Source organism: Pleurodeles waltl, chromosome 7, assembly GCF_031143425.1.
Source record: "Pleurodeles waltl isolate 20211129_DDA chromosome 7, aPleWal1.hap1.20221129, whole genome shotgun sequence".
Taxonomy (NCBI): Eukaryota; Metazoa; Chordata; class Amphibia; order Caudata; family Salamandridae; genus Pleurodeles; species Pleurodeles waltl.
Window position 1 is genome coordinate 411963354 of NC_090446.1, and position 22704 is coordinate 411986057.

General features: G+C 47.6%; 1 protein-coding gene across 4 annotated transcripts in view; it reads right to left on the minus strand.

Moving 5' to 3' along the window:
- RALGAPB (Ral GTPase activating protein non-catalytic subunit beta) overlaps nt 1–22704 on the minus strand; it is a 1713320-nt gene that overhangs the window by 328078 nt on the left and 1362538 nt on the right. For all 4 annotated transcript variants that reach the window (XM_069243900.1, XM_069243898.1, XM_069243901.1 and 1 more), the window contains 2 exons: nt 16150–16315; nt 604–726 (listed from right to left, as the gene is read on the minus strand). In XM_069243900.1, coding sequence (XP_069100001.1) covers nt 604–726; nt 16150–16315 — 289 coding nt within the window. The remainder of the gene's footprint in view (nt 1–603; nt 727–16149; nt 16316–22704) is intronic.

Here is a 22704-nt window from a genome sequence, read left to right on the forward strand (position 1 = left end):
GCTGGTGCATGGGAGAATTCATAAGGTGAGGAATCCACAGGTAGTTGTATCCATCAGAAATTAAATATTTTTTAGATTTTAATTAGACGCACATTTGATTCAAGTTTATTCTGAAACTGGGTTGTTGGCAACCTCTTAGAAAGCTCCACTTACAGAGGCCGGAGGAAAGATGCCAAAGAAAATGGGGTAGTTCACCGAAGTTCAAGTCAAAACCATCTAGCAAAGAATCATTCCAAGTTTCCAGAAAAAACATATGGTGTGAGGTACAATTACGTTTTATTTTGGTACGCACGTCCAGGAGTCTGTATTATACACTAGCACTGGAGCTTGCCCAATTGTGGGAGAAACAACATGCAATTATCAGGAGAGTACACAATAAAGAAATTCATATTTAAAAAATATTTTTGCATATTACTTAACCTTATTCTTTCCTGGACTAAATAAGATGATTTTAACAATTAGGGAAAACATATGAGTGCCCTTCCTGCCTCAGCAGTACAACTTTTAATGTTCTCAAATTTCGTAGCAAATAGTCACAATGATGATGCAAAAGCATTGTGCTTTTAATCACTGAATCCCACTGTATATAAATCTTGATCCTACCTGATGGGTCCATTGATGATGGGACAACAAATGCAATTTCAGTAAGTGCATCAGCATAATACAAAACTTTATTCTCTCCATTGAATACACTGCCACCTGTGTCTTCTGGCAATACATTTTCATCTACGAAATTAGAAATGAGAGAGCGTAAGACCAAAATCACAAGTAACGTTCTGTAGTTTCTTCTGTAAGCTTAGTGCTATACACCACTTTCCCAAAAAATAATTGTACATACTTCATGGATGCTTAGGAACCTGGAGCTTAATGTGGAAAAGACAGAATTGTTTTTTGCAAATCATAAAATAGATGCCAATTCCGAAGGCCCGAATGCACCAGACACAAGCTTATGCTGTAACCGCACTGATTTAGCAAATTCTAGTTTGAGTTCTCTTGACCTACCCTTATGTTAGAAGTAGATGGATCAGGGAGAAGGGATGGGAAGTAGTCTGGACAAAATGAAGTAACTAACCTGTAAATATAGTTCTCTAGAATGAGTATTCTTTTAAGATTTGAATAGGTATATGTAGGAAAGTACCATCTTGCCTGGCATTTTACCCCCATATTTCACTGTATCTATGTTGTTTTAGCCCTTGTGTCACTGGGATCCTGCCAGGCAGGACCCCAGTGCTCATAGTATGTGCCCTGTATGTGTTACCTGTGTGGTGCCTAACAATCACTGAGGCTCTGCTAACCAGAACCTCAGTGTTTATGCTCTCTCTGCTTTCAATTTGTTTTTACTGCAGGCTAGTGACTAAATTTACCAATTCTCATTGGCACACCCATATAATTCCCTTGTATATGGTACTTAGGTACCAGGGGGTTCCAGGAGATTCCTATGGGCTGCAGCATTTCTTTTGCCACCCATAGGGAGCTCAGACAATTCTTACACAGGCCTGCCACTGCAGCCTGAGTGAAATAACGTCCACGTTATTTCACAGCCATTTTTCACTGCACATAAATAACTTATAAGTCACCTATATGTCTACCCTTCACCTGGTGAAGGTTGGGTGCCAAGCTACTTAGTGTGTTGGCACCCTGACACTAGCCAAGGTGCCCCCACATCGTTCAGGGCAAATTCCCCAGACTTTGTGAGTGTGGGTACACTATTTCACGCGTGCACTATACCTATGTATAGCGTCACAATGGTAACTCCGAACATGGCCATGTGATATGTCTAGGATCATGGAATTGTCACCCCAATACCATTCTGGTATTGGGGGGACAATTCCATGATCCCCCGGGTCTCTAGCACAGAACCCGGGTACTGCAAAACTGCCTTTCCGGGGTTTCCACTGCAGCTGCTGCTGCCGCCAAACCCTTAGACAGGATTCTGCCCTCCTGGGGTCCAGGCAGCCCTGGCCCAGGAAGGCAGAACAAAGTTACACCCTCTCCCTTTGGAAATAGGTGTGAAGGGCTGGAGAGGAGTAGCCTCCCCCAGCCTCTGGAAATGCTTTAATGGGCACAGATGGTGGCCATCTCTGCATAAGCCAGTCTACACCGGTTCAGGGATCCCCCAGCCCTGCTCTGGCGTGAAACTGGACAAAGGAAAGGGGAGTGACTACTCCCCTGACCAGTACCTCCCAGGGGAGGTGCCCAGAGCTCCTCCAGTGTGTCCCAGACCTCTGCCATCTTGGAAACAGAGGTGTTGGGGACACACTGGACTGCTCTGAGTGGCCAGTGAAAGCAGGTGACGTCGGAGACCCCCTCTGATAGGCTCTTACCTCTCTTGGTAGCCAATCCTCCTTTCTTGGTAGCCAAACCTCCTTTTCTGGCTAATTAGGGTCTCTCTTCTGGGGAATTCTTCAGATAACGAATGAAAGAGCTCACCAGAGTTCCTCTGCACTTCCCTCTTCGACTTCTGCCAAGGATCGACCACTGAGTGCTCCAGGACGCCTGCAAAACCGCAACAAAGTAGCAAGACGACTACCAGCAACATTTTAGCACCTCAGCCTGCCGGCTTTCTCGACTGTTTCCTGGTGGTGCATGCTCTGGGGGTCATCTGCCTTCACCCTGCACTGGAAACCAAGAAGAAATCTCCTGTGGGTCGACGGAACCTTCCCCTGCTAACGTAGGCACCAAAAGACTGCATAACCGGTCCTCTGGGTCCCCTCTCATCTTGACGAGTGTGGTCCCTGGAACACAGGAGCTGGATCCAAGTGACCCCGACAGTCCAGTGGTCCTTCTGTCCAAATTTGGTGGAGGTAAGTCCTTGCCTCCCCACTCTAGACAGTAATCCTGTGTACTGCGTGATCTGCAGCTGCTAGGGCTTCCGGGCACTTTTGCCAGACTTCCTTAGTGCACAGCACAGCCAAGGTCCCCAGTACTCCGTTCTGCATTGCCCAACTCGCTGAGTTGACCTCCGACTTCATGGGACCCTCTTTTGTTGTGCTGAGACGACCGCCGTGCTCAGAGTTTCTGAACACCTGTTCAGGTGCTTCTGCGGGTGCTGCCTGCTTCTGCGTGGGCTCTCTCTGTTGCTGAGCACCCCCTCTGTCTCCTCCTCCAAGGGGCGACCTCCTGGTCCCTCCTGGGCTCCTGCAGCGCCCAAAATCTGCAACCGCGACTCTTGCAGCTAGCAAGGCTTGTTTGCAGTGTTTCTGCGTGGAAACAACTCTGCATCCTCCAGCATGCCGTGGGACATCTTCTGACCAAAGGAGAAGTTCCTGGCACCTTTCGTTGTTGCAGAATCTGCGGCTTCTTCCACCCGGAGGCAGCCCTTTTGCACCTTCATCAGGGGTTTAGTGGGCTCCTGCCTACCCCCACCCCCCCCACCTGGACACTTGGCGTGACTCTTGGACTTGGTCCCCTTCCTTTGCAGGTCCTCAGGTCTAGGAATCTGTCTTCAGTGCTTTGCAGTCAGTTGTTGTCTTTGCAGAATCCCCTATCTCGACTTTACTGTCTTTCTGGGGTAGTAGGGTAACTTTACTCCTACTTTTCAGGGTCTTGGGGTGGGGTATCTTGGACACCCTAAGTGTTTTCTTACACTCCCAGCGACCCTCTACACACTACACTAGGCCTGGGGTCCATTTGTGGTTCGCATTCCACTTTTGGAGTATGTGGTTTATGTTGCCCCTAGGCCTACTGTCTCCTGTTGCATTCTATTGTGTTCTACAGTGTTTGTACTACTTTTCTGTTTTACTTACCTGATTTTGGTTTGTGTGTATATTTTGTGTATTTTACTTACCTCCTAAGGGAGTATATCCTCTGTGATACTTTTGGCATATTGTCACTAAAATAAAGTACCTTTATTTTTAGTAACTCTGAGTATTGTGTTCTCTTATGATATATTGCTATATGATCTAAGTGGTATAGTAGGAGCTTTGCAGGTCTCCTAGTTCAGCCTAAGCTGCTCTGCTATAGCTACCTCTATCAGCCTAAGCTGCTAGAACACTACTAATAAGGAATAACTGGACCTGGCACAAGGTATAAGTACCATCAGGTACCCACTATAAGCCAGGCCAGCCTCCTACCCCTGCCACGTATTGTAGGTAACGTCTGTGAGCTGGCAAGACGGGAATGTGGAAGTATGCCTCTTTCAAATCCAACGCTACCATCCAGTCTCCAGGATCTGGTGCAGATAGGACCTGAGCCAATGATAACATTTTGAACTTCTACTTTTTGAGGAAGAGTTTGTGGGACCCAAGATCTAATATAGGCCGAACACCTTTGTCCTTTTTCGGCATTAGAAAGTAGTGGGAATAGCAACCGCGACCTACTTCTGGCAACAGAACCCTCTCTATAGCTCCTTTGAGCAAAAGGGCTTGGACTTCCTCGCAGGGAAGCGCCATATGATCCTCCGATATCCGATTGTGTGAAGGTGGCATGGCTGGAGGAGGTGTATCGAAGGGAAGGGAGGAGCCCCTTCGGACAATTTGGAGGACCCACCTGTCCAAGGTAATGGATTGCCATTGGGACAGGTGATGCGAATCCTGCTGCCAATTGGCTTCTGGTGTACCCGCAGGCTAGGAAGGTTTGGAGGCTGAGGAGTGGGTGGGGGTGGACTGGGTGACCCGCTTGCTCCCTGATGGCATGGGATCCTGCGTCCATGCAGGGGCTGTACAGCATGCGTGAGTCGATGGCCGAGGAGAAAGGACGCGGTTGGGTGCCCCTTCCGTAGCCACGAAATGGGCAAAAGGCAGACTGCTGGGGTCTAGGAGTGGGTGCGAAGCCAAGGGACCAGGCCGTAGCTCGGGAATCCCTAAAGCGCTCGAGCGCCGAGTCCGCCTTGACTGCCATCAAAGGGCATGTTTATCAAGGTTTGCTGGACATCACCCAAAAAGCCAGATGTTCTCAGCCAGGTGTGGTGTCTCAATGCCACTATCGATGCAACCGATCTGCCCAGAGAGTCAGTCGAACCCAGTCCACAACGAATCATGAACTTCGCTGCATCCCTCCCATTTTTTACGGCTTGGGAAAGGATAGTCCGGGCCTCTTCCGGAACTCTAGGCAGCACTTGCACAACTGTATCCTAGAGGGTATGGGAATAGCGGGCCAAAAGGCATGCGGTGTTCATGGACCGCAGGACTAGACTGTTGGAAGAAAACAACTTCTTCCCCAAGTTGTCCAGTCTTTTTGATTCCCTATCCGGGGATGCGGCAGGGAATGCACCAGATGAAGAAGAAGCCTGGATGAAAAGGCTCTCAGGCGTGGGGTGTTGGCTGAGGAATTTTGGACTGACGGCGCAGTCCAATGGCGGCGAGCAATCATCCTATTCACAGGAGCCCCTGTGCTGGGTCTGGACCAAGTACCCAAAAGGACATCTGTCAGTGTCTCATTAAAGGGAAGAAGGGGCTCGGAAGAGGAAGACCCCGGCTGCAGCACGTTGGTTAGGATATTAGGCCCAACCGCCACAGAAAGTAGCTCAAGGTCCAGGACCTCAGCCACCCTTCTCACCACCATGAAATAAGAAGCCCCCTCCTCTGTAGCCACGGTAGGAGGAGAGAGCATGCCAGTGTCAGGGGAGGTGTCTAGACCACTGGCATCACCCAAATCCTGCACCCAGTTAATTTGGGGGGTCAAGCTGGTATTCTAAAGGGTTCAGCATCCCCTCCATACTCTCTCTCCACAAGAATAAGGGGCTAGATCAACCCTGGGCCCAGGAGAGCCCATAGAGAACGGAATCAGTGTCGATTGTAGGCCCAACCAATGTCGGGAGGGTCGACGTCTGACCCGACGCCGGGAAAGGTTGCTGTAGCACGACCGTGTTCGGGACGGATCCACGATTGGATTTGGAGGGACCATCTGGAGCCGTGGCCGACGTCTACGAACCCCAGGGGGCCCCCAACCAACTCACCTGTGCCTGAGGGCGCCGAAGGGGGGTTGGACTGCCAAAAACAGAGGTGCTTTGCCTCATAAAATTCTTTAAGCTGGGAAGGGGTGGCTCCCGCTGGTAGAAAGTCGGGGAAGCACGGAGCAGACCCAGCTGAAGGCTCCGATGACGGAGGCCTATGGCATCGACGCTCTTCCCGCATTGCGTCGTACAAGCGACGGGGGTTAAGTCAAAGAACGGTTATCCTTCTTCAACTTCTTCTTGAGACCCAAATGTTCCGATGACCTGGAGGATGAGGAATGGTGATGATCTCGAGACCTTCCTCTCGAACAAGACCTTCCTCTCGAACAAGACCATGAGTGCTGCAGAGTTGATTGTCGGGCCGCCATGAGCTTTAGGGACTGCTCTGTCATAGCTTTCAGGTTCATGGTCCGACACTCGGAGCATGACTTTGGGTCGTGATCGCGCTCCAGACACCAAAGACACGAGGTGCGGATCTGTCACTGACATAGTTCAGTGACAGGAGTCGCAGGGCTTCAATCCGGTCTTGTAGGACATCCCTTGACGCATCCATGAACTCGTCAAAAACTTTTGACAAAAATGTTGATGTAGTGAAAAAAATGACTGAGGTAGCTCTTCTCCATCTCTGCGCATAGGCTGGGGCAGAAAGAAAAGAACTGACGTCAGCATGCCAGGTTGGCGCCTATATACGACCGCAATTTCATCACAGTGAACACGACGCCCGCGGAGTCGACCGACGCCACCTGACGGTGTGCAGACGTGCTGCCCGAAGAAAAATCTCCGGATCCAGTCTGACGCCTGGGGAAATTCTAAGTTAGGGAATCTGCAACTAGAAGTCTTTATCAGATTTATCAGGCATGAAAAAGAACAATACAATTCTTGACAATTTAAGGAAAAATGACACCTGCCAAAAGCAGGCACACCCACTGGGTGCTATCATTAGGGGGAACAGACATAGCACTGAAAAAGCAGTGAAATTAGTAAAGACCAAATGGTAGAGAGGAACCAAGCTAATTCACTGTTCCACCCCTACTGTCATGGAAATGCCTTAAAGCTAGGTCTGCCTGCCAGTGCACCAAATAAATCGGCACCATAAAATGGCATATCAAGCAATGTGGCTTGAACTGGCTCTGAAAATCCGGAGGCATGTAACCGTAACCTGGCATGGCAACATAGCGCGACTGAGGAAGCCATAGCTCACCCCGAGAGTCAGTAGTATCCAAACCACAGTGAATCATTAGTTTAGCTGTTTGCCGCCCATCTTGAATCATAGGGGTAAGAGTCGCCCTGGCATCTGAGATGTTTGCCAATGAGTCCCATAACGAATGAGAGAAATGTCAAAGACGCAAGATGTATTTACAGAGCAGAACTTTTGCAGGAAAAAATGTGCTTGCCAAAGATGTCTAGACTCCTGGAATCGCCATCAGATGGGACATGCAGAAGAGACTCAATATCATGGAAACCAAAGTAGCCTGTACCATCAAACTTTGATAAGTAGGATGTCTTAGGAGAGCAGCCGGATCACTAGTGGTAGGTCAGTGTCTGTGAGATACAGCCAGACACCAACAAAATGTTATGGAAGGGCTTTGCTGTAAAGAAGCAATGAATGAACCCCTGTCTGGCCTTGATGGAAGACATTAACTAGAGGATCCTAAGTTAACTCCAATTAAGGAAGTGTTAGATCCAAAACTACAGCAAACCTTCTCAGTATATCTACAAGAGAGAACCTCCGTAGCAAGGATGAGTGATGGTACTGGAAGACTTGAGGCTGGGGAAGAATCGAAGCAAGTAGCTGCAGCTAGGTCCGCTAGAAAGCAGTCCTCTCCATGAGGCTGATGAATATCCAACACCTCTACCGCCTCTCCACCAAGTCCCTCAGAATGATAAACATGAGCGGGCTCTCCAAAATGTTGAGGAAGATCAGGGATAATCTGCATGAATGGTGCTGTACCTGATGTTCATTGGCATTCAGAAGGCACTTTCTCAATGTCAATTTCGACTTCAGACAGAGAGGGACTAGACTTCGACTGGCACCGCCAGCAAAGACGCCGGACTCGGCTTATTGAATATGGGCGCCAAAGGTGGAAACCCAAAACCGCTGTGCACTGGCGCCGTAACGGCGTTGTCAACTGACACTCAAGGCCTAAATGAAGTCAAGAGAGATCCTGCTAGCGTGGACAGTGTCAAGGCACTTTGCACCTCATTGGGACCTACATGGACTCCAAAGGAAGGTGATTAACCAAAAACAGTGTGAAAGGAAACGTAATACTCATTCATCTGGTTTAGAATTGCCACGACCCCTGGAAAGGGAGGGAGATGCAGGGTAGACTCTGACCTCGACTCCTCAACCAAGGAATGGTGGGAGACCATATGCGGTAAAGACGGCATCTTCCATGACTTTGAACATTTGGGCCTAGACTTACATCTTGGAGTCGATAGAGAGTTGAGGACGACTCCTTGAATGGGCCCGCAAAAGGACGTCAGTACGAGAAAAAACCCTTGGACGACGGGAAGTCTGGGACGGCTCCCACATCCGCGCCACTAAAAGCTTGATATGACGCTCCTGCAGAGCTTTCGGTTGAAGTTGATTACAGGAGTCGCACTCTTTGGTGTCATTGTGCTCGCCCAGGCACCACATACAACTTTAGTTGGGGGCCGTACCCAACATTTGTCATCCACAGGATTTGAACCCGGAACACATGGACAGGTAAAAGGACACTTTTCCAATGACAAAAACATCAAAGTAGGATGAAAAGGACCTAACTAACTGTTACGAGACCCGCATTGCAAGCGCAGAAAAGAAGGAACTGACATCGGTGAGGGGGTTATAGGGACTCCGCTGACGTCACATCTGGTGGACAGCATCGATATGGAATCACGTGATGCCCTCTTCTGATGCGCAGATGTGCTATGGGAAAAAAGTTTCCAAATCCACGCTCACACCTGGGGAAGATTATAAAGCAATACTACAAAATAAAATGATGGACGGAGTGTTGAAAGTTTTCAAACACTCGCACCAAGTCATAGATCTGGGTTTAATCCATCATTATTTTGCTCGCCACGTCACCCCAGTTTGGACCCAGCAATATACAAATCAGTCTTGACCCTGCCCACAATGGGAACAGTCCAGTACGAAGTGGTAGGCCAGGTTGGCCCTGGACCGTAAACAAGCATCCTGGGACCGGTTTTGGAGCATCACCACTCATCAGCCGGGCTAGCTTGAAATCAGTGGCGCAGCGAGCAAGGGACCCACATCTGGGCATACCCTAGCCAATAACAGCAACCATAGCAACACCACAAAATAAAATGATGGATGGAGTGTTGAAACTATTCAAACACTCATCCCCAGTCACAGATCTGGGTTTAATCTATTGTTATTTTGCTTGCCACGTCACCCCAGTTTTCACCCAGCCATAGGCAAATCAGTCTTGACCCTGTTCCCCATAGGAACACTCCAGTCTGAACTTCCAGGCCAGGTCCTCCCTAAACTGGAAACAAGCATCCTGGGACTGGTTTCACCTTCAGTCACAGATATGGGTGAATCCACTGTGATTTTGCTTGTCACATCACCCCAGTTTGGACCCAGCCATATACAAATCAATCTGGACCCTGCTCCCCATGAGAATAGTCCAGCCCAAACCGCCAGGCCAGGTCCTACCCTGGACTGCAAACAAGCATCCTGGGACCGGTTTGGGGTATCACCCTTCATCAGCCAGACTAGCTTGAATCTGGTGGCGCAAGCAAGGGACCCACGTCAGGGCGTACCCTGGCCACTTAGGAATCTGCGGATAGAGGTCTCTATCAGATGTTACTAACATCAAAGTGATGTTTTTGTTTAGCGACTAAACAGGGATGTGTGTCTACAAAAGAGTATGTTGTTGAGAGCAGTGGTTTTGAGGTGCTTGGCTTTAAAGTGGAGCTGCATGTGAAATGTGCCAGCCTGAGCAACAGTACAGCTCATGTGCTGTCTCATTTGCCTTGGACAAGATTTTGCAGCCTGGGTCCCAGATGGATGGCCCACAGCCTGGCAGCATCAGCCTTCTACACTGGAAACCTACAGAACGGCTAAGAGGGGCAGAATGCAAGCCTAGTGATCTAACAGGGATGCAAATGCGATAAAGAGATATGGATTGATTCATATTATGACTGAGAATAAAAAGGTGGCACTACGATATAAGGAAAGTTGGCTGGGGGGAGAGGGGGTCTCGGGCAGGGTTTGGGGACGTTTTTTAGGATTATGTTTTGGGGGCTGTAGGAAGTTGGTTCTGTATATACTATCTCAAAGTGAGAGATAGTGTGCACAGAGTCCAAGGGTTCCCCTTAGAGGTTCATAGTGGCAAAATTAGATAATTCTAATGCTCTACATGTTATACACACACAGGCAATAAATGAGGAACACACACTCAAAGACGTAACTTCAGGCAAATAGGTTTTTATATAGAAAAATATATTTTCTTAATTTAATTTAGGACCACAAGATTCAGAATTCAAGTAAATACATACATTGTAAGGTACATGGCAAAGGTAAATGTAGAACTCTGAAGTAAAACAGTAATGTGCAGAGTTTGGCATAAAATGGCAATAAGCTATTTTAAAAGTGGACACTGCAAAATTCACAGTTACTGGGGGAGGTAAGTAAAGGTTAGTTTGTCAGGTGAGTAAAGCACTTACAACTTCAGTCTCCGGGGCATAGGCAGCCCACCGTTGGGGGTTCAAGCCGACCCCAAACACCCAGCACCAGCAACACTGGGCCGGTCACATGCAGAGGTGAAAGAGGGGCTCAAATAACATAGGTGCGTATGGAGACTAGGGGTGCTCCAGTTCCAGTCTGCTAGCAGGTAAGTACCTGTGTCCTCTGGGAGCAGACCCAGGTTTTTTTAGAGCACTGGGGGAGTCCCAAACAGGCACACAAAATACACCCTCAGCGACACAGTGTCAGCCGGGTGCAATGTGCAAAGAAGGTGTCGGGTTTTGCGTTGAAATCAATGGAGGGAACCAGGGGTCACTCAGGCGATGAAGACAGAACACAGGGGGGCTTCTCGGGCCAGCCACCGACTGGGCAAAGCCTGCTGTTCACTCCTGCATTGGTAGTTGGTTCCTCTCGGGCCTGGGGGCTGCTGGTGCAGTGCTTCTTCCAGGCATCGGGTTCTTTGTTACCAGGCAGTCGTGGTCAGGGGGCTCCTCTGGATTCTCTCTGCAGGTGTCGCCGTGGGGGTGCAGGGAGGTCGTCTCAGGGTGGGCATGCTGTGGGAGTCGCCTGGGGGTCCCCACTGCAGTGTTGGTTTCTCTGGACACGGGCTGGGGGCGTCGGGTGCAGAGTGTTGGGGACTTGCGCTTCAGGAGTGAGGTGAGAGCCCCTTTAAAGATGGTTTCTTCTTGTTGCTTTGGACAGAGCCACTGTCCACAGGAGTTTCTTGGTCCTTTGGGTTTGCAGGGCATTCCTCTGAGTTGGCAGAGGTTGCTGGTCCCGCTGGATGCGTTGCTGTTGCAGGTTCTCTTAATCAGGAGACAGGCCAGTAGGGCTGGGGCCAAAGCAGTTGTTGTCTCCTTCTTCTCTGCGGGGTTTTCAGGTCAGCAGTCCTCCTTCTTAGGTGGACGGGAATCTGATTTCCTGGGTGTAGGAAGTTGGCTCTGTATATACTATCTCAAAGTGAGAGATATTGTGCACAGAGTCCAAAGGTTCCCCTTATAGGTTGATAGTGCCAGAATTTGATCATTCTAATACTCTATTTTGTGGTAGTGTGGTCGAGCAGTAGGCTTATACGAGGGTAGTGTTAAGCATTTGTTGTACACACACAGGCAATAAGGGAGGAACACACACTCAAAGACTTAACTCCAGGCCAATAGTTTTTATATAGAAACATATATTTTCTTAATTTATTTTTAGAACCACAAGATTCAAATGTGAGCATAAGATGCAAGGTACTTCACACAGTTAAGTATAGAACTTTGATTTAAAATAGTTTTACACACAGTTTTGGTAAAAATGGCAAACAGCTAATTTAAAAGTGGACACTGCAAAAATCAACAGTTCCTGGGGAGGTAAGTTTTGGTTAGTTTCTCAGGTAAGTAAGGCACTTACACAGTTAGTGTCCTAGGCATAGGTAGGCCACCATTGGGGGTTCAAGGCATCCCCAAAGCCACAGCACCAGCAACACAGGGTTGTTCAGGTGCAGAGGTCAAAGAAGGGCCCAAAGCACACAGGCGCCTATGGAGAACAGGGGTACTCCGGTTCCAGTCTGCTAGCAGGTAAGTACCTGCATCCTTGGAAAGCAAACCTGGGGGGTTTTGTTGTGCAATGGGGACACACACACAAGCACACAAAATACACCCTCAGCGGCACAGGGGCGGCCGGGAGCAGTGTGTAAAGTAGGTGTCGGGTTTGCTATGGAAAGCAATGGAGGGACCCAGGGGTCACTCTGGCGATGCAGGCAGGGCCCAGTGGGGCTTCACAGGCCAGCCACCGACTGGGCTAGGATGAGGGCCGTCTGCTGGTCACTGCTGCACTGGTAGGTGGTTCCTCTCGCTCTTGGTTGCTGCTGGTGAAGTGCTTGGTCCAGGCGTCGGGTTCCTTTGTTACCAGGCAGTCGTAGTCAGGGTGAGACTCTGGATCCTCTGTGCAGGCGTCGCCGTGAGGTGCAAGGTTGGTTGGCTCAGGGTGTCCACATCGTTGGAGTCGCCTGGGAGTCCTCTCTGCGGTGTTGGTTGTCCTGGACTCGAGCCGTGGGCGCCGGGTGCAGTGTGTGAAGAATCATGCTTCTGGTGGGAAGTGGGAGTCTCTTTAAAGTTGCTTCTTTGTTGCAAGTTTGTTGCTATTTCTGAACAGTACCGCTGTTCTCGGGTGGTTCTTGGTCCTTTGGGTGCAAGGCAGTCCTCTGAGTCCTCAGAGGTCACTGGTCCTGCTTAATGCGTTGCTGTATAGGTTTTGTGAGTCTAGAGACAGGCCGAAAGGGCTGGGGCCAAGTCAGTTGTCGTCTCCGTCGTCTCTGCGGGGCTTTCAGGTCAGCAGTCATCCTTCTTGTTGTAGGTTGCAGGAATATGATATCCTGGGCTCAAGGTCGCCCCTAAATACTGAATCTAGGGGTGTGTTTAGGTCTGGGGGGCTGTAGCCAATGGGTACTGCCCTGAAGGGTGGCTACACCATCTTTGTGCCTCTTCCCTGTGTGTGTGTGTGTGGAGGTGGGGGGGTCACATCCCTAATCTTATTGGGGGAAATCCTCCAAAACAAAATGGAGGATTTCCTAAGCCAGGGGTCACCTCAGCTCAGGACACCTCTGGGGCTGTCCTGACTGGTGGGTGACTCCTCCTTGCTTTCTTCATTATCTCCTCCAGACTTTCCGCCAAAAGTCGGGGCTGTGTCCGGAGGGGCGGGCATCTTCACTAGCTGGGATGCCCTGGGGCGCTGTAACAACAGGCATGAGTCTTTAAGGGTCACCTCCAGGTGTTACAGTTGCTGCAGGGGGAGGTGAGAAGCACCTCAACCCAGTGCAGGCTTTGTTCCTGGCCACAGAGTGACAAGAGCTCTCACCCCCATGTGGCCAGAAACTCATCTGGTTGTGGCAGGAACTGGTCACCCCAACACTAGGAGTCGGACTGGCAAGCAGGGGCATCTCTAAGATGCCCTCTGTGTGCATTTTTCAATAAATCCCACACTGGCATCAGTGTGGATTTATTGTGCTGAGAAGTTTGATACCAAACTTCCCAGATTTCAGGGTAGCCATTATGGAACTGTGGAGTTCGTAGTTGACAGAATCCCAGACCATATACTCTTTAGGGCTACCCTGCACTTACAATGTCTAAGGTTTGGCTTATACACTGTAGGGGCATAGTGCTCATGCAACCATGCCTTCACCTGTGGTATAGTGCACCCTGCCTTAGGGCTGTAAGGCCTGCTAGAGGGGTGACTTACCTATGCCATAGGCAGTGGGTTAAGGCCGTGGCACTATGAGGGGAGTGCCATGTCGTCTTAGTCATTTTCTTCCCCCCAGCACACACAAGCTGTGAGGCAGTGTGCATGTGCTGAGTGAGGGGTTTCCAGGGTGGCATCATAAATCCCTGGCCACAGGGCCCTTGGTACCAGGGGTACCAGTTACAAGGGACTTATCTGTGTGCCAGGGCTGTGCCAATAGTGGGAACAAAGGTACAGTTTAGGGAAAGAACACTGGTGCTGGGGTCTGGTTAGCAGGTTCCCAGCACACTTTCAATCATAACTGGCATCAACAAAAGGCAAAAAGATAGGGGGTAACCATTCCAAGGGAGGCATTTCCCTACACTGGGTTCAGGGTCGCCCCTAAATACTAAATTTAGGGGTGTGTTTAGGGCTGGAGAGCAGTGGCCAATGGCTACACCCTCCTTGTGCCTCCTCCCTTTGGGGAGGGTGGCACATCCCTAATCCTATTGGGCTAAATCCTCCAAAGCAGGATGGAAGATTTTCGAAGGAAGGGGTCACCTCATCTATGGGCACCTTAGGGGCTGTGCTGGCTGGAGGGGGACTCCTTGTTTTTTCTCATTATTTCCTCCGGACTTGCCGCCTAAAGTGGGGGCTGTGTCTGGGGGGGGGGGGGGGGGGGGGGCGGGTATCTCCACTAGCTGGAGTGCCCTGGGGCATTGAACACCAGACTCGAGCCTTTGAGGCTTACCATCTGGTGTTACAGTTCCTGCAGGGGGAGGTGTGAGGCACCTCCACCCAGGACAGGCTTTGTTCCTGGTCACAGAGTGCACAAAGGCACTCACCCCATGTGGTGAGAAACTAGTCTGGAAGTGGCAGGCTGGCCGAGACTGGTCAGCCTAGCACTAGCCGTTGGGCTGGCATGCAGGGAGGATCTCTAAGATGCCCTCTGAGTTTATTTCTCAACAAATCCCACACTGGGATTAGTGTGGATTTACTGTACTGAGAAGTTTGATACCAAACTTCCCAGTATACAGTGTAGCCATTATGGAACTGTGGAGTTCGTGTTTGACAAACTCCCAGACCATATACTCTTATGGCTACCCTGCACTTACAATGTCTAAGGTTTTACTTAGACACTGTAGGGGCATAGTGCTCATGCAGCTATGCCCTCACCTGTGGTATAGTACACCCTGCCTTAGCGCTGTAAGGCCTGCTAGAGGGGTGACTTACCTATGCCACAGGCAGTGGGTTGTGGGCATGGTACCCTGAGGGGAGTGCCTTGTCGACTCAGTCTTTTTCTACTCACCAGCACACACAAGCTCTGAGGTAGTGTGCATGTGATGAGGGAGGGGTCCCTATGGTGACATAATACATGCTGCAGCCCTTAGAGATCTTCCCTGGCCACAGGGCCCTTGGTACCAGGGGTACCATGTACAAGGGATTTATCTGTGTGCCAGGGCTGTGCCAATTGTGGAGACAAAGGTACAGTTTTAGGGAAAGAACGCTGGCACTGAGGCCTGGTTAGCAGGGTCCCAGCACATTTTCAATCATAACTAGCATCAACAAAAGGCAAAACGTTAGGGGGTAATCATGCCAACAGTGGCATTTTCCTACGGGGCTATGAACTGGATGTTGAGATGTATAAATGATGTTGGAAGGATGGTATGGCTGTCACGCCAAGAACAAAAACATTTTTAAAAAAAGATGAAGACAATTAGCTTTTATTGTGGTATTCTTCCAAGTGGCAGAGCACCAAAAGACATCATTCATTGACCATTATTAGACTTATTGTTTAAGCATTGCCCTCTTCAGAAATTCTCAAACAATGAAGTAGGGTATCACAACATGTGGTCTAAGCAGAAGACTTAAGATGCAGAGCTCTCAAGTTGTCTAGCGTAAGGATGCATAGCTCATCTATTCCTCTTTTAAACTTTGTATCTGGTATTTGCAGTTTTGTTATTCCCCTTATAAATAGGGACTAAAAATATTACCCTGCAGATTAAAAGTGAAGACCACATTATTTACTGACATTGAATAAGGGGCAACTTCACAACTCTGCACAGGTGAAACTCTCTGGGGCATTTTCTTTTACATCACCTCACCGGACTCAAAGTTTTCTACAGTTGGAAGCGTGGTAGCACTGCAATTTCATGTACTCATTTATATTATAATATCACCATGCTTAATTCAGCCTGTCTGCATCCATGACTACATCTCTCAATATTTCATCCTTTATCCTAAATTACAATATTCACACAAACACATCTACTGTAATGTACTTCTTCACACCTTGTTATCTGACTTTTAAACATGAACAATGGTTATATTCACGAGACAACAAAGTAACCATTATTTTAAATCTTACCTTGCTCTTGTACTACCTCATCATCGCAACTGTTAATTGACCAACTGGTTGACACATGTCCCGTCCAACCAGGGTGTTTGCCCACATCAACTGGCCAACCAAGAGATAATAAGAACTCTAGAAAATGTGGCTGAACGTTAATGGAAGACTCTACATTCTTCAAAATCTGAAAAGATAGCAATGCAAGTTATAAATGGTAAGAAAATATTAATGGGGTATTCCATCAGACAACACAGACAGTACTAGCACAGGGCTGTGTTCATAACCTCCAAAATACAAGATTAACAAAACTATTCTAATAGACAACAAGACACTTGGCTACTTTAAGTCTTGAATAGCCTTAGCAGGACCACATTATTATTTGTTGCTGCAGTCTCCCAAGTCTTCTATTGTGCCTTTTTAAAAGCTGGGAGAGTAGTCTTGGGTACAGCATTAGAAACAGAGCATATTATTCTTCACACTGCAACAACTTTTGAATAGAGCAAAAACCTTACACTGGATTTAAAACAATATGTAGGTTTGTGAAATATGTGCTTTCTCAGGTGGGATTCAAACTCATAGGTCTGAAAGGCACAGTTTCCTATTGGCCAAAATGATATGAGACATGGCTCCAGATCCATTCTCACCACTTCACTCACTGTTTATTAATAATAAGGAAACATAATAAATCTGATAGCCATTTTCTTTTAGAAAATGAGTGATTGCTTTTCTCTTCTTAATTTTTCATTCTGTCTATAAGCTTCAACCTTTCTAAATTGCTAGTCAGTGAGAAGGGATTCTGCAATCTTCAATGATCATTACAGAATGTATAGTTCAAAGGACTGCAACATAAAATTGAAAATCTCAGCTCACAGTTTTCGGATCCAGGAATGGGATAGGATTCCATTCATAAGCATCCAGAGTTACGAGGCACAAAGGGAGAAGGAGTCCCTAGGTCTCAAGTGAGCCACTTTGTGGTCCTGAGAAATTTTCCAACATGTTATGGAATCCACAGCACACACTCTGTGCTTTTACAACAGCATGGATATGCTAGTGGAAAAGATCACAAAAGCATGTTGCAGCTCTGTTCGGACTGTAGGTCTACAAGAATACATAGTTTACCAGCCAAGATGAAGATAAATTCCAACCAGACAACAAATACCAGAAGTGTGCGGCTTAGAATGTGCAATAGCTGTGCCGATATACCAGTCTCAGGGATTAATTTTTTTAAGGAGCTGAAATAAAAGGACAAGCTTACTCAATTTGTGTGAATTTTGCACTGCCTTATGTCAAAGACAGTGAAGGGAAGGGTGTTTATATATGGTAAACAAAAGGGCCTATGAAATCTCTTTGAAAGTCATGCAGAAAAGGGGAACATACAAATGACAAACAACCCTAATTGAATTTGGGTAGTATACAAAATTGTTCTCTAGGGGGACGGGCTAAGTTAACTAACCCATAAAATTCAAGGCAGCCAAATCAATACATACTCTCCAGAACATAAAGCTGAATAGAAATGAGAATTTAGTTGAAGTAAAGAATAAAATGAAAAATAATATTACATACACAATACTAAATAACCTAATCTTCTGAACAGTAAGGACAATACATTGGTCCCACAGAAAGAGGAGGGTATTTTTATTGAAGAATGCATAAATTGTACTTGCCCATAAAGGTGCTCTGGAGTTGAGAGAGCTGGTGAATTATTCCACTATGTCTGTGTTCTGAGACTACAAAGGTTGCCCAATCCAGTGGAATCCTTGTTCCTTTTTACATTAGTGTTTAATATGCAAGTGGTACTTTATTTTAACAACTTTGTAGATTTTTATCAGAAGTACATTATACAATTGTTCAATAATTAGCAACGTTTTATGTATTTGTTTCCCTACAGTACACAAGAGAATGTCTTGTTGAATGCTCTTCAATGCTAGTTGGAATATTAATGGATGATGATTCAAAAGCCATGCATACAACTAGGCATTGTCAATGGCTAAGAGTCAAAACTAAAGACAAAAGAAACAAAGAGAGAACCAGATTTACAAAATGTAAATATTTTTGTAAACATATTTTCACTGCCCTTCATACATCTAAAGTTTACAAAGATTACACTCAGTCAAATGAAGTAGGCTAGACCTGGGTGAGAAATAATTCTTGGTTATGACTGAAGTAAGAAGCAACTTTATGCAGAAAGGCAGGACAGACACGTAGGTGCAAGTTCTTCATGAAGAAAGCAAAGATAATGATCAGAATATAGAAGAGCACCAATACCACCCAATCTTCGTGCAATAGTTATTACAACCTAAATACTATCTTAAGAGAGGTTTTTAATAGATGTTTCTACAAAAAGTTCAAAGTTAACAGAATGTAAAGCTTTCAGAAGTGCACAAAGGCCTCAAGAGGGAACAGGATTATGAATCTTCAGAGTGACTAAATCAAAAATCCATAGGAGACAAGAACGTAATTCACTCAGAAACCTAAATTATTTCAAGGAGATCTGAAAGCTGTAAACACTTCCAGTTGATATCAAGTAATAGTGAAAGCCAGACCCAAAGGAAAACGTTCCAAGAAAAATTCAAGAAAGAAAAAATATGATTTAGATCTCTAAATATTCACCAATATCCAAAGGAGTCGTAATGGTTCATTGTGATTTTTGAGTGGAGGGGAGGCGGGTGTGTTGAATTAGTAAGGCAATTGTAGGAAAATGACTCCCTGATTCAGTTACCCCCCACTTTTTGCCTGATACTGATGCTGACTTGACTGAGAAGTGTGCTGGGACCCTGCTAACCAGGCCCCAGCACCAGTGTTCTTTCACCTAAAATGTATCATTGTTTCCACAATTGGCACACCCCTGGCACACAGATAAGTCCCTTGTAAAAGGTACCAGTGGTACCAAGGGCCCTGTGACCAGGGAAGGTCCCCAAGGGCTGCAGCATATGTTGTGCCACCGTAAGGGACCCCTCAGAAAACACCTGCACACTGCCATTGTAGATTATGTGTGTTGGTGGGGAGAAAAAGGCAAAGTCGACATGGCATCCCCCTCAGGATGCCATGCCTACAAAATACTGCCTGTGGCATAGGTAAGTCACCCCTCTAGCAGGCCTTACAGCCCTAAGGCAGGGTGCACTATATATACTACAGGTGAGGGCAAAGCTGCATGAGCAATATGCCCCTACAGTGTCTAAGTCTATTCTTAGACATTGTAAGTACAGTGTGGCCATATTAAGTATATGGTCTGGGAGTTTGTCAAAACGAACTCCACAGCTCCATAATGGCTACACTGAATACTGGGGCGTTTGGTATCAAACTTCTCAGAATAATAAACCCACACTGATGCCAGTGTTGGATTTATAAAAAAATGCACAGAGGGCATCTTAGAGATGCCGCCTGTACTTTACCCAATCCTTCAGTGCAGGACAGACTGGTCTGTGCCAGCCTGCTGCTGAGAGACGGGTTTCTGACTCCCTTGGGTGAGAGCCTTTGTGCTCTCTGAAGCCAGAAACAAAGCATGCACTGGGTGGAGATGCTTTACACCTCCCCCCTCCAGGAACTGTAACACCTAGCAGTGAGCCTCAAAGGCTCAAGCTTCATGTTACAATGCCCCAGGGCACTCCAGCTAGTGGAGATGCCCGCCCCCTGGACACAGCCCCCACTTTTGGCAGCAAGTCCAGGGGAGATAATGAGAAAAACAAGGAGGAGTCAGCCACCAGTCAAGACAGCCCCTAAGGTGTCCTGAGTTGAGATGACCCCTGCCTTTAGAAATCCTCCATCTTAGTTTTGGAGGATTCCCCCAATAGGATTAGGGATGTGCCCCCCTCCCCACAGGGAGGAGGCATAAAGAGGGTTTAGCCACCCTCAAGGACGGTAACCATTGGCTACTGCCTCCCAGACCTAAACACACCCCTAAATTCAGAATTTAGGGGAACCCCAGAACCTAGGAAACTAGATTCCTGCAACCTGAAGAAACAAGGATTGCTGACCTACAAGCCTGTAGAGAAGGAGGAAGACGACAACTGCTGTGCCCCCAGCCCTACCGACCTGTCTCCAACTTCAAAAACCTGCACCAGCGACAAATCCGACAGGGACTAGCGACCTCTGAAGCCTCAGAGGACTGCCCTGGACTAAAGGATCAAGAAGCTCCTGTGAACAGCGGCCCTGTTCAAAACCAGCTACTTCTTTGCAACAAGGAAGACACTTCCAAAGACTGCACATTTCCCACCAGAAGTGTGAGACTTCACACTCTGCACCCAACATCCCCGGCTCGAGATCCAGAGAACAAACACCACAGGGAGGACTCCCCGGCGACTGTGAGCCCGTGAGTAACCAGAGACAAACCCCCTGAGCCTCCACAGCGACGCCTGCAGAGAGAATCCAGAGGCTTCCCCTGACCGCGACTGCTTGTAACAAGGGACCCGACGCCTGGAACCAACACTGCACCCGCAGCCCCCAAGACCTGAAGGAACCGAACCTCAGCGCAGGACCCCCAGGCGACCCTCTGCCTTGCCCAGGTGGTGGCTGTCCCGAGAATCCCCCCCCTGTGCCTGCCTGCACCGCTAAAGTGACCCCCGGGTCCCTCCACTGTTTCCTACCTGAAACCCTGTGCCTGCTTTGCACACTGCACCCGGCCATCCCTGTGCCACTGAGGATGTGTTTTGTGTGCCTACTTGGGTCCCCCCCAGTGCTCTACAAAACCCCCCTGGTCTGCCCTCCAAGGACACAGGTACTTACCTGCTGGCAGACTGGAACACACCTGTTCTCCATAGGCGTCTATGTGTTTTGGGCACCTCTTTGACCTCTGCACCTGACCGGTCCTAAGCTGCTGGTGTGGTAACATTGGGGTTGCCTTGAACCCCCAACGGTGGGCTGCCTATGCCCCAGAACTGAGACTTGTAAGTGTTTTACTTACCTCCTAATCTAACCTTTACTCACCTCCCCCAGGAACTGTTGATTTTTGCACTGTGTCCATTTTGAAAATAGCTTATTGCCATTTTTACAAAGACTGCATATGATATTGCTTTTATTCAAAGTTCCTAAAGTATCTAAGTGAAGTACCTTGCATTTAAAGTGTTTACTGAAAATCTTGAACCTGTGGTTCTTAAAATAAACTCAGAAAATATATTTTTCAATATAAAAACCGACTGGACTGGAGTAAGTCTTTGAGTGTGTGTTCCTCATTTATTGCCTGTGTGTGTACAGCAAATGCTTAACACTACACTCTGATAAGCCTACTGCTCGACCACACTACCACAAAATAGAGCATTAGAATTATCTAATTTTGCCACTATCTTACCTCTAAGGGGAACCCTTGGACTCTGTGTGCACACTATTTCATACTTTGAAATAGTAGATACAGAGCCAACATCCTACAGCAATCAATCATCTTTAATAAATTATTAGCAAATAATCATAAAAGTACATAAAACCACGGATAAAGAAAAAAATACGACAAATACAAAAAATATATGAAATACTTAAAAAAAACAGATACAACATAAAACCAATGCAATGTTTCTAATCTGGAATGGACACAGAAACAATCTTATCTCAGAGTTAACTGTATTAAACCAGCAGGCTTTTATGGTACTGGAAAGCTGATTTTAAAAAAGGCATGAAGCGGGACTTCATCTGTCAAAGCCTGAATGTTTGATAAGGGGTATCAAATATTGAAGGGTAGAGGGCTCATAATATTTGGTTTTCACCACAAGTACAAATGTAGATTGAGGCTGTGTCATATTGTCCCAAAGGGAAGGTTAGATGGCAACAAATAGAGCCCCAATGTGGTATGCACCAACAAATAGGCCATTTTAAGCATGTGAAGCTCCTTCACAACGGTGAAAAAGTATCACCCCCTGGCTAATCCAGGAGCTTAAAGATAAAACAATATTTCTTTATTCCACTTACCACTTAAAAGGGACTTATCTGTGTGCCAGGGCTGTGCCAATTGTGGAGACAAAGGTACAGTTTAGGGAAAGAACACTGGTGGCTGGGGCCTGGTTAGCAGGGTCCCAGCACACTTTCAATCATAACTAGCATCAACAAAAGGCAAAAAGTTAGGGGGTAGCCATGCCATGAGCGTCATTTCCCTACAATCCTGGACAGTCGGTTCCATGTGCCTGTCCTCACTCTGGCGCACAGCTGTCCGCCGAGTGTCCCTGTCCCTCTGTCCCTGAAACGGTGTGCCCACTGCCACTGATCCCAGCACCCTGACTGTCCTGGCTGTGAGGTGTACACTGGGGTCCCTGTACAGGTGGGCACACTGCTGATTGACGTGTCCTGGGGAAAGAGGTATGGGGACGTTGGGCAGGTGCTGTGGTGTTGGATACGGAGGGGGGAAGCTCTGTGGTGGACTGGGAGTGGGTTGGGGTGGCCGACTGACCAGTGGTCCTTGATGGGCCAGGTAGTTCATCCAGATCCAGAAGTCCAGAGTTATTGTCATCACTGGGGGCATCTTCTGTTGGGGGACTGGGTAATCGTGGCACCTCCTTGCCACTGGGATTGGATGGGGCTCTTGTGGGGATATAAGTGATGTATCATGCTTCATGTCTGTGACATATTCTACATCTCTAGCTTCCCCTATAT